This window comes from Pseudorasbora parva, chromosome 10 (genome assembly GCF_024679245.1).
Source record: "Pseudorasbora parva isolate DD20220531a chromosome 10, ASM2467924v1, whole genome shotgun sequence".
Lineage (NCBI taxonomy): Eukaryota > Metazoa > Chordata > Actinopteri > Cypriniformes > Gobionidae > Pseudorasbora > Pseudorasbora parva.
In genome coordinates this window covers 24,955,783-24,968,832 of record NC_090181.1, presented here as the reverse complement: position 1 = coordinate 24,968,832, position 13,050 = coordinate 24,955,783, and the positions used below count along the sequence as shown (strand labels likewise).

At 37.1% G+C, this 13,050-nt stretch overlaps 1 protein-coding gene across 9 annotated transcripts in view; it reads right to left on the bottom strand.

Moving 5' to 3' along the window:
- Window positions 1-13,050, bottom strand: part of ank3a (ankyrin 3a) — a 118,302-nt gene that overhangs the window by 79,447 nt on the left and 25,805 nt on the right. For all 9 annotated transcript variants that reach the window (XM_067455649.1, XM_067455648.1, XM_067455650.1 and 6 more), the window contains exons 2-7: window positions 7,157-7,258; window positions 5,381-5,479; window positions 4,880-4,978; window positions 3,008-3,106; window positions 803-988; window positions 167-190 (exon numbers count right to left, since the gene is read on the bottom strand). In XM_067455649.1, coding sequence (XP_067311750.1) covers window positions 167-190; window positions 803-988; window positions 3,008-3,106; window positions 4,880-4,978; window positions 5,381-5,479; window positions 7,157-7,258 — 609 coding nt within the window. The remainder of the gene's footprint in view (window positions 1-166; window positions 191-802; window positions 989-3,007; window positions 3,107-4,879; window positions 4,979-5,380; window positions 5,480-7,156; window positions 7,259-13,050) is intronic.

Here is a 13,050-nt window from a genome sequence, read left to right as displayed (position 1 = left end):
CCATCCCCAAAGAGGGAGGGCACATAGCGAATAAGAGAAGAGAAAACAGGAAATGATACAAAAATAGAGATGGTACAACAAGGGTGGGAACAACACTAGGGGGTGTTCTAGGCAAAGCAGGGGGTGGAGGTGGGAGTCAACAGCTTAATGCTTATCATGGGTATACCTCGGTTGTTCTATTCACCATCATCTACGTTGAGACGTGAGGAAAGGAGAGAATGGGCAGTTAGTGAACACTGACAGATAAGCACAAAACAAAGGACACGTGTTTTGTGTTTTGTTACACTGTGATCCGCTTTAGATATTCTACAAACTACAAGTCAACTAACTCATTCATTTGCAATTACATGTCAGCTAGCACTAGGGTTAAGGCAAGTAGAATAAGTTGGTACTTGCAAAGTTACTTATAGTCAGGAGAATGTCTGTTGGGGATCATCAAAATAAAGTGTTAGCTGATGTTCAGTAGAAAGTCTACTAATACGCTAATGACTGGTAGTTGACATGTAGTTGCAAAGTTAATTATAGTTAGTAAAATGTATAAAGCAGACTAAATTAAGTGAAAAGGAAAAAATAACACCTAAATCACATTTAAAAGCAAAACATATAAAATATATATGGTAAGGTAAACTTAATTACATTATAAAATATGAGAAAATAATGTGTGGGAAAGTAAGTGTGTGGGTGGTAGAGGAGTATATATCTGACCAGGATAGTGCTGTTTCAGTAAGAACTTGTGATAAAAAGAGGGAGGAAGAGATGTGAGTAATGGTTGAACATGTTTGCAAGTGTCTTTCAGACAGACCTTGGACTCAACATCCGCGTTGTGGTCATTCTGAAGAAGCAGAGCTGCAGATTTGGTGTCGTCCTTGCGGGCTGCAATATGGAGCGCAGGCAGACGGACTTTACCTTTCGTGTCATTCTCTAACAACAGAGAAACCACCTGATCATGACCCTGCTGCAAGGCTACGGCTAGCGGTGTGAAGCCATCCTAAAGAAAGGAAGAACAACAGGGCTGATTATCACTTCATATACTTCTGTTGAAATGTATTACTGTAATCTGTTTCCTAATATATACACTACTGTTCAAAGGTCATTAAAGCATTTTTAAAGTATACTTTTCATTTGATCAAAAGTGACAGAAAAGAGATTTATAATATTACAAAAAATCTGAACAAAATGCTGTTCTATTCATTTCTAATAAATGCTTTCTATTCATCAAATAATCCATAAAAGAAAATGTTGGGGTTTCCACAAAAATTTCAAACAAAAGATTTGTTTTCAGCATTGATAATAAGAAATGTTTCTTGAGCAGCGAATCAACATATTAGAATGCTTTTTTAAAGGGTTAGTTTCCCCAAAAATGTATCATTAATTACTTACCATCATGTCGTTCGATACCCGTAAGACCTCTGTTCATCTTCAGAACATAAATGAAGATATTTTTGTTAAAATCCGATGACTCAGAAAGGCCTTCATTGGCCCCAATGTCATTTCCTCTCTCAAGACCCATAAAAGGCACTAAAGACGTCGTTACAAAGCCCATCTCACTACAGAGGTTCTACAGTCATTTTATGAAGCAATGAGAATAGTTTTTGTGTGCAAAAAAAACTAAAATAACGACTTATCTAGTGATGGCCGATTTGAAAACACCGCTTAGTAAAGCCTCAAAGCTATATGAATCAGCGTATCGATTTATGATTCGGATCGCGTGTCAAACCGCCAAACTGCTGAAATCAATACACTGATTCATTAAGCTCCGAGGCTTTACGACATGGTGTTTTGAAATCGGCCATCACTATATAAGTCGTAATTTAGTTGTTTTGCTCATAAAAACTATTCTCCTCGCTTCATAAAATTATTGTAGAACCACTGTAGTGAGAAGTGCCTTTTATGGGTCTTGAGAGAGGAAATGGCATTGGTGTCAATGGAGGCCTTTCTGAGCCATCAGATATCAACTAAAATATCTTCATTTGTGTTCCGAAGATGAGTTCCGAAGAGGGTAAGTATTTTATGACAGAATTTTCCTTTTTGGGTGAACTAACCCTTTAAAGGGATAGTTTACCCAAAAATTTAAATGTGATGTTTATCTGCTTACCCCACAGTGCATCCAACATGTAGGTGTGTCTGTTTCTTCAGTAGAACACAAAGATTTTTAACTTCAACTGTTCAACTTCTAGTAATCTCATCTAGGGTTCCCATCCGCTATTACTTCCGTCTTGTAAGGTCAAACTGCCGCGATCAATCATATTATTATATATATATATATATATATATATATATATATATATATATATATATATATATATATATATATATATATATATATATATATATATATATATGATCGCACCAGTTTGACTAGACGGAAGTAATGACAGATGGGAACCCTGGATGAGATTCGTCTGGATATGAGATTAAAAAAATAACATAAATACTGTTCGGTTTCTCACAGAAACTAATCGGTTAGTGTCTTAAGACATCAATGTGTCATCACAAACAGCAGGTTTTTTGTGCATGTTGTCTAAGCATGTTTTTTTTTTACTCTCATAGAGTTATTACCCATTCACATGCATTATGACTGGCAGACTGAAACTTACTGAAAATGGAATTAAAAAAATCTTAATTTGTGTTCTACTGAAGAAACAAAGACAACTATAATTTTGGATGCACTGGGGTAAGCAGATAAACACTTTTCCATTTTTGGGTGAACTTTCCCTTTAAGGATCATGTGACATAATAATATTTCACAACATTAATGTATTTTTCATATAACAAATGCAACCTTGGTTAGCATAAGAGACTTCTTTCAAAAACATGAAAAAATCTTACAGACCCCAAACCTTATATGTGAGAAAAAGAAATGTGGGGAGGAGAACTGAGGCAAGTAGGAAGCACTTATCAGTGAACTACTCAAGGTCACTCTCGCTCACCTCAATAATCAATCAAAATACCCACCCACACACACACACACACACACACACACATACACACACACACGCACACAAACCTCTGTGGCAATGCTCTGGCTGGAGTTGTTCTCCAAGAGGAAGCGCACCACATCCATATGGTTTTCCTGTGCGGCCATATAAAGTGGGGTAAACCCATTCTGAAAAAAAAAACATTACATTAACATTATATATACATTTAAATCATTAATCAGTCAGTATTTTGCTCACCCTTTTTCCTTTTACCATCATTTATCTTAGTTTTACTATTGCAACACCTATATGTCAAAATGCCATTTAAAAAATATCCTTGGCGTTACAACTACAACACTTCTGAAGCCTCACAGCAGAATGCCATAGAGATCATTTTTAGACCCATGTGATGTGCACTCAAATATACAATATATGAATCGTAAACATAACAGATATTTTAAAAGCCATCAAAAAGATACCAGAGACTGAAATTGAAATGCAAAAAATTCAGTTTTATGGTCTACTAGACACACTGTTTATCCCAGCGACACTGCTGAGCAACCCACCCTCTCCTCTCGGCAAAGAGAAATCAATCAGAAGTGAACATTTTTATTTTGAGTTTCTTAATAAGCATTATCTTGATGTGGTAACTAGACATACAGGTTGTCATGGCAACTCTGTCATTCTTAATATTTTTTGAAATAAGTGGAGATTTCCCCAGAGAGGATAGACCCCCCATTACACCCCCTGCCTTAACCTAAGTGACCCTGTTCCCATGGCAACACTGAGATGCTGACCGTGCAGGTAAAGAGATAGCAATAATTTGTGATGATGGAGCATCAAGCAGGGGCACAGACACAATCCCCCATTCTCCCTTCATCATCATGTTTTACCTATTCTTTGTCTTAGCACTTTTGCTTTCAGTTCAAAATCCCTTTTATATACTTGAATGTGAATATGTAATTCTAATAGCATTGGATTAAAAATAAAAGGTATAGATTGAAATATATGAAAGGAAACAGGAGTTTCCTTGCTTCTTTTACAAAGAAAGATTTCAATCAACCATGAAGACAAACTCCTACGCAAAGCTCAATTTTTTTTCCATTTATTAAAACTAAATCTGTAAAAATGTGTCAGTGAGAAATGATCATGAAATTGACATCAGCAAAAAAACTGCCCAATGAACTGCTGTCATTCTAAACGTCAGAGAGAGGGTAAAACAATTGTCATTAAAAACCCTAACTATAATTTATTTGGCACAAAAAATCTCGACTAAGCTTATAAGTGTAGCATTTCTTTAAAAAAATAAAATGCTACAAAAGTGCAGAATATATCCCTTTTTACCAGTGTTTACATCTGTGCACTGTGTTGAGCTCAGAGCAGGAAGTACTAATATTACTGGCACACCAGTAATGTAGGTGGCCTTCATAACTTATTGAGCTCATGTTTAAAGCAGTGTGTGTGTTTGTATGTGTGTATATTTGGGTGTTTATTGGCTGGTCATCTAAAATAGCAACAGATTGAGAGAGTATGTGCACTGCCTTGCAGAAAAGCTGGTTGATCCAACTAAATGAGCATTTGTTTGCATATTAACTCTTTCCCCAACCAGGTTTTTAAAAAGTTGCCAGTCATCGCCAGCATTTTTGATAATTTTCACAAGCCGTTTTATTCTAGCTTCATGCTTTCTAGATTTTTGTATTAATACTTGGGTTAATATGGGTGTTTCATAAAAAAAGCTACATTTTAAAAAAAGCTGAGTTTTTTTTTTCAAAGACTACAACGTACATAAAAATGCTTTTATCACTTGATTCTGCTTCTTTTTCTCCTGTGTTTTGATCTGGAGGTTCTGTACATTTTCAGTAGACGAGTAAGAGCGCCTCCTACCATAACATTAAAAACACAGAAAGCCGGAAAATTCTGTCAATGGCGGGGAAAGAGTTAAAAGTGTGTTTGTGGAGTACCTGGCTCTGTGCATTGACGTTGGCCCCATTGGTCACTAACTCTCTCACCACATCCGTCTGTCCCGCCAGTGAAGCGATGTGCAGCGCCGTGTTTCCTTTCTGGATTAGAATAGATAGAGAAACAACAACGAGTGAGAATGAGTGGCATATCTAGATTAATCCCTCTACCACCTGTTTGTGTCACCCCATCTAAAGGGGGGGTTTTGTCCTACTGGCATCCCACCACCACCATTCCGTCCCCTCTGCCAGAGGTGTTGTTTCCGCTGGCCTGTAAATTACCTCCACACACACAATTCATTCCTGCAGAGTGAATGCAGCACTAGAGGCTTTTTATACCCAGTGTCAACATGCTCACAGGAGCAGCCATGTGATATCAAGCACAAATACAAGCATCTCCTCAAGCTGTGTGTGTGTGTGTGTGTGTGTGTGTGTGTGTGTGTGTGTGTGTGTGTGTGTGTGTGTGTGTGTGTGTGTGTGTGTGTGTGTGTGTGTCAAACTGACCTTGGTTGCTGCATCTACGTCGGCGCCCAGTTTGAGCAGCTCAGCCACCACCTCCACATGCCCCTCTTTGGATGCCAGGTGCAATGCATTCAACCCATTCTGTAACACACAATGCAAGGTTTGTTGGGATGTCAGGATGGTTATTAGCCTGGGAAAACCCAGACAACTTCCAGCAAATTTAGATTTGCTCTGCAAGTAGTCTGGCAAAGAGCTCATTCAAACACATTCATAATCCGTTGAAATCGTGGCACCAATCAGAAATGTTGGGGCGGGCTTTACACAATGACGACAGCGCAGCGACGGTGAAGTAGGATGTCGCCGTGTAATATAACTCGAATCGTCGAATCATATATTGCAGATTTTTTAAGCGATTTAAACTTTTCCTTTTCGTTAAAACCTGAGCAAATGTGCTAACACTAGCTCTGGCTAGATCTGGCCTTTCTGTGCTTATTTCCTCACACTAGATCTGGTAATCATGTAAAAAATTATAAATAAATAACTAGCGTAACTATGCTCAAGTCTGAAAATGTTCTAACACATCTGAAATGGATGAATTTGAATAAATTGAGTGAGTTTGTGAGACACCATTTTCCAAAGACTCAATATTATTATTATTTTTTAAATATTACAAATCGCGTTCTAATCGCAAAACAAATGCCTTACAACAGGAGGCAAATGCGATCAGAGCTTGATGTTGAGTGGCGGTGGACACCAGCTCTTATCATATTTCTTTTACAACAATGGCAAAAGTTGTCAGAAGCCATTGCAACATCTTCCTCAAAATCACAAACAGAGAATTGCTGTCAGAGTCTCAGATGTTTCTCCGTCGCTCTGCAATCTTCCTCTCCTTCATCGCTCTGATTGGATGTTTCTCCATTGCTCTGCATAGGCTACGTCATCGTCCATTGGTGACGCCCCTTTGGAAATGATTTGTCTATGAAGCTTTGCCAGACCATAACTCAGTTACTACTGAGAATGTGTATATGCTGTGACTTTCATTTAGTGATCTATAAGCAGACTCATAAAGACAAATTTCTCTGATTCCAAAACTTAATAATCCATTTTCAGTTTTCAAATCCCTCACATCACCAAAGCAGCATGTCCTAAGAATAGCAGCAGCATCATATACACTACCGTTCAAACATTTGGGGTCGGTAAGATTTTTTTAATGTTTTTGAAAGAAGTCTCTTATGCTCAACAAGGCTGGATTTATTTGATCAAAAATATAATTAAAAAAATTATTGCAATATGTAATATTGTAAAATATGTAAATGACTTAATTCCGTGCTGCATGATCCTTAAGAAATAATTCTAATATGCTGATTTGGTGCTCATTAAACATTTCTTATTATCAATGTCCAAAACATTTGGGTTTCTTAATATTTTTGTGGAAATGGTGATACTGTACATTATCTTTTGTTATTATTTTATATTAATACAAAGTTCAAAACCACTGAATTTATTTAAAACAGAAATCTTTTGTAACATTAGAAATGTCTTTACTGTTAAATGCTTTATCAATTTAATGCATCCTTGCTAAATAAAATGTACATTTCTTCCAAAAAATAAATACATCTCCAAACTTTTGAACGATAGTGTATTCTAACAGTAAAACACCATCTGTGTATTCTAACAGTAAAAATGTATAGTACAGCATCACATAACAGCAACTTATGGAAATTACATTTAGTCACACTGAAATTGACAATTTCCAATTCTTAGTTATGATAATGATACTGTTAAATCCTGTCATATAGTAACAGAAATAATTCATACCTGATTACAGATGTTGATGTCAACACCAGTCTTCAGGTAGTCAAGGACCTTCTCAAGGTTCCCTGCCCTCGCTGCCCGCAGGTAACTGGCATTGCTGTCCGGCTGCAAGTAATAAGAGAAAATGCAATGTTTATTATTCTAACGGCAGGGTTAAAGGTCAAATCCAGGGCAACTGAGGTCAAATTAACACACCAAACATATTTATAGCTTTTAGCTCATTAAATCATTGAAAGGCGAAGCAATTAAAAGAATTCCTACCAACTCCATTTTTACTCAGTGCCATTTGTCTCCAAAACCACACACACACACATCCACGGAAACATCAGCTTTTGGTCACAAGTCAGCATCCTATAGAGAAGCTACGATTGTAGGCAGTCCATCCCTGAGCAGATACCCCACCATTCCAGTTGAAAAATCCAGCCAAAAACAGCTCTGGTCTCTCATCGACGGATACGGAACAAAACACTAAATAACGGCTATTATTCTGGCACAGGTTTCCTCCCACTTTCTCTCCGATCTTTCAGTCTCTCACTCAGAATTAGTTTTCTCTTCTCATGCGGATATGATAAGGAGAGCATGATTTTGGGAGAATATGCGATGTTTGTATGCGTGCGCCTCGTGAATGTGTCTTCTTTTGTCGGCTTCAGTTTGATTCAGGGACACTGATGTTGACAGAAGAGGACACACAGCAAAATACAGAAGAGGACACACAGTACAGTTGACCTCGCTCACATAAGCACACACTCTTTTATAAAAAATAAGACAGGGTTATCTCAGAGACACTCACATGGGGAATTCCTCCAAATGAGGGGCTATATTTAGTTCTCACTAAACCCAGGACAAACTCCTCCCCATATCTACCATCAATGTGTGTGTGTGTGTGTGTGTGTGTGTGCATGTGTGTGTGAATTGTGTGTGTGTGTGTGTGTGTTGGCAAGAAGGTCTGGAAATAAAGGCTCACTTTCCAAAAGTAACTCGTATGAGTTTGACAAGAAGAGCCTAAGCTGGCATATCATGGAGTTAAATGGCATGCACATTCATCTAGTGACCAAAGGCACTCAAGAACATATTGCACAGAAAAGGACAGATGTGTTTTTGTAATGGAGATTCTCAGTTCGTAATGAACTCCAAGCTCATTAGCTAGGTCATTTACTCAAGCTATTATGCTGGGAAAACCTCCATTTCCTGTGTGTGTGTGTGTGTGTGAGAGAGAGAGAGAGTGTGTGCTTGTACCATCAGGCACTTACAGTCTGTGCAGTATGAAATGATGGATGAAAATCACACGCAAAAGACGCCTTTGCTCAGAGGGTAATGCTTATGGTAAACAAATTCTGCCCCACACATACACAATAAGAAAGACTGAGAGAGAAAGGGCATTGTATGTGTGTGTGTGGTGGTCATTTTTTTGTAATTTCCCCTCTTATCTCTGAGTTAATGAGTTTTTCCAGCTTGTCACCCATAACTCCTTCCCTGGAGGATTCTGTCTGGGAAAATAACACCCATCCACACCCACTCACATATATATATAGTTACAAAGAACATCTGTAGTAAATAATGTGTGCTGGTATCCTATTGGATAAGATCTGGCTTTCTAATTTACGTGTTTTTGGTTCAATCCGAGACATGGGTTGCCATTGAATAGGAAGGACCTCCTGTCCTGTTATCACAGTGCCCTTGAGCAAGACTCTTAACCCTTCATTACTCCGATGAGAAAAGTCTGCTCAGTGACAAGTTAAAAAGTTTTAGGTCAGCAATATTTGTTCATGCTTTTAAAAGAAGTCTATTATGCTCACCAAAGCTGCTTTTATTTGATAAAAAAATATGTAATATTTTTATTGTTAAAATACATTGTTACAATATTACAATATAAAATAACTGATTTCCATTTTAATAGAATTTAAAATGTCATTTATTCCTGTGATGTCAAAGCTGAATTTTCAGAATCATTACTCCAGTCTTCAGTCTCACATGGTCCTTCAGAAATCATTATAATAAGATGATTGGGTGCTCACAAAACATTTTATTATTATCTCTGTTGAAAACTGTTGTGCTGCTTCATATTTATGTTGAATTTGTGATTTTTTTTCAGTAATGTTATAAATAGTTGTACCGTCACTTTTGATCAAGTTAATGTAAAAAAATCATACCGACAAAAACTTTAGACTTAGTAGCGCAAACTAATGCTGAACCTGCTAACCAGAGCTTAAGCAGGTTGCATTACAATAAAAGGACACACAGGAAAATGTACTGAACACAACACAGGATACTATTTTAAACCATTAACACAAAGCACAGACATAACATAAGTATTCATATAAAACTTACAAAGCAGCATCGCAGAACACCAACAACCATTTTGGACTCTAAACTTGAAATTACCTTAACACTCATAATGTCACAATCTTCACTCCACCTTAGTGATTTTCACAGCATTCAAACAATTATCTCCTCCATCAGAACATATCCTTCTTCATCTTTTGCATCTCTTTAGTATTACACAAAACCATACATTTGTAACCGGTCACCACAGAAGATAATATTTTATCAGTAAGTAAATCAGTTTTGTGGGAGGTTGTGAGAAACTAGGTAAAAATGTATGACTGAATGCAAACTCAAAAAAGTCCCAATGTGGATACACACAAACACACACACGCACACACATGCCATGAATTGGCATTGTGTGAAGTTTGCACTTTGCAAAACTAGTGCCATGTCTTACAAGTAGCTTTCTGTCAATGGTAACATTTATCCTTTATATTTACAGGTTTATTTTACAGTTTCTTGGTGTTTATACTTTAATGTAATGCATAAAAACAATAGGTTCTAAAGCTAACACCAGATGCGCAGTGGAGCACTTTCTAAAGATAAAGTTTTGATATATTTCCAAGACGTTGCCAGGGTATTTCAGATGATAATTATTATGTTGATATACACTTGCTAGGGGATTTCTTTCATGCACATTTTTACTAATACTATATAACTCAACTCAAGCATGGAGATGTGGAAATGTGAAAAGCCTCTCCGTTTTTAAAAAAGAAGGCATCAATATTTTATTGTGGGAAATCCTGTGAACACTATGCATGTACAGTACGCTACCTCACACACAGTTACAGACACACAAACACACACATACACACACACAGAGACCCAGTGGAGTTACATAAGACATTTTCTAGTCTAGGGTACAGCTGTTATTAAAACAGAGAGACTGGACTGAAAGAAAGACATGAGGATTGAAGAGAAAAAGTCATAGCTGATAAAAAATGATGTGACACTACGTACAATATGAAAACAAAACGTTAATGTCCGTATAGCTGTTGTTCATAAAAGAATAAAAGAGCGAGAACATTTAAACAGTTGACCCAATAATACCCTAGTCTCTGCCTCTCTGTCTCAGTGTCTCTTCAGTTCCTAGATAAGCAGAGAGCTCGAATACTGCACGATTGGCAAAAAAACAAAGCTACCCGTCAGAGTGGCTGCAGACAGGGTGAATACACATACACACACACTCTCTCTCTCTCTCTCTCTCTCTCTCTCTCTCTCTCTCTCTCTCTCTCTCTCTCTCTCGTGCTTTCAACAGACAACATCAGAATCATTATATGTAGCTACAATCAAATAACGTGAAACATTTTGTGATTTACAGTTGGAATGGATCAGTTGTGGTTGGTTTTACAATGGTGTTTGTTCAGTTTAGACCGTCTGGATCAGACATAATGGCCACAAATGAAGTTGTCTGGTATTGTTTAGTTGTCTAAAATTGTTCCTCCACTCATTTTAAATTGTTTTGATTCTCATGTCAACCATTTTTTTTTAAATACCAAAAACCTATTGGTGATTGATTCATATCCGTTGTTCACTCAAAATGTTCATACACTCTTAATAAAGTTGATTTTTTGGCATTGATGGTTCGATGAAGAACCTTTAACATCCATGGAAACGTTCTATTCCACAAAAGGTTCTTTATAGTGTAAAAAGGGTCTTTGGATTATTAAATTGTTCTTTACACTCTTAAAAATGAAGGTTCTTTATTGGTGCATCAATGATTCCACAAAGAACTTTTAACATTCACTGAGATCACAAAAGGTTCTTTGTCCACTATGAAGTTCTTTAGATTATTAAAATGTTCTTTACACTCTTAAAAATAAAGTTTCCAAAAGTTTTTTTTTGCAGTGATGCCATAGAAGAGCCATTTTTGGTTTCCTAAAGAATCTTTCAGTGATCATTTGAAGAATATTTTAATATCTAAAGTACATTTTGTTATGGCTGATAACGGATTAACAGTCAATATTATAAATCTATACTACTTTGTAAAAAAAAAAGAAAAAAAGAAAAAACTATCATTACGCACAGCAACTCGCGTGAATTCTTAAAGGGGAAGAAATAGTGCTCTTAAAGAGTTAGATTAAATTTAAGTTTATTGCTTAATTTTTCATATTTTTTTGACAATCTCTCACTATTAATTACTGCTAAAGAAGATGGAGATCTAAATCTCAATAATGGCCAATATGCCTGATGGTCTGTCGGACCAAATGACCGATTTATAAAAATTCAGAGCTCGACACTTGACACACAAGTTGCTAACATCAGTGTCACATGGAAATATTTATTTCTTTTTAATTTTGTTTTTGTTTTTTTTCTTAGTGTTAAAAATTGTGCATCGACAGACAAGACCGATACAAATCCAAGACTGCAATGTCTCTCCAACCTCAGCATCACAATAAAATTGACGACCTGCAGTCACAGCAGCTTAAAGAGGTAGAATAATCCAGTCATGAAAGTATAGAGCTTTATTTGGTAAATGACATAAATAAAATGGTCTACAACAGCAGTGAGCACGGCAAGCACTCAGTACTTGTATTACCATGCATGCAGACATGCATCAAGGTCAGTGAAAAAGCACTAGAGCAAAGGTAGAGTTGCAGTGCCTGACTAGCATGAATGTCGAAATGGTGCTAATAACACACACATGAAGCAGATATTCATTTAACTGACAATATAGACACTTTCCAAGTTATTCTCTAATATATGTGAGGAGTGAGGACATTTAGCTCTGCAGGATTCTGCAAACAAAATCTGGAAATCTAAGCCCAGCAAGACTACGGTAATAGATTTTGCGCCATTTAGACTGCAGGGGATTTAGCAGAGTTTAAAATTGCCAACTGTCAAATATATTTTGTATTCAAGAAATATGTTAATAAAAGGTTTGAAAAACTAAATCTCAAGTTATAGCAGATAAAGAGCAAGAGCACTTCAGGGTCGCTTAATGACCCAAGCCTCCCCAACCAACAAAACTTAGTTTCCCAACCATTGCCAACACACCTATTTAAAACTATACACACTTCCCAACCATTCCCAGTCATATTTGTAGAGTACTTACGGATGAAAAATAGTCAGCAGCCTCTTCCACCGCCATTTTTCCTGCAGTCCCACAGTAACCCGATCACTTTCTTCTCTATCTCTGCGGCCAGCAAGGTGCCATTCAGTCATGTGACGTGTAAAAAATGCCCTGGCAGCAGGATGCTCAAAGACACGCTTCCACCTGACGTGTGTGTGAGTACGAACACAAGGATACAAGGCTCTCCGGTACTACAGTAAATACAAAGTCCCTTTGAATCCAACCTTCTCTGCTCTTCCTTTCACTTTTACAACTTGACCTTTCCATATGCGTCAAAGAAAATCGACTTCTCCGTTTTCTTTCACTGATCAAAATAGGGTTTAAAAAGACCTCTATCTTTCCATTTACCAATGGGCACCAGCTCCAATCTTCATTCAACACAGACAAAATGTGTATCATTTACATCCCTGTTATGTTTAACGTGCTTTTCCACTACCTCTCTGATTCTCTCTCTCTTTCTGTCATACACACAGAACACAGAGGGTGGGGGTCGTTTGAA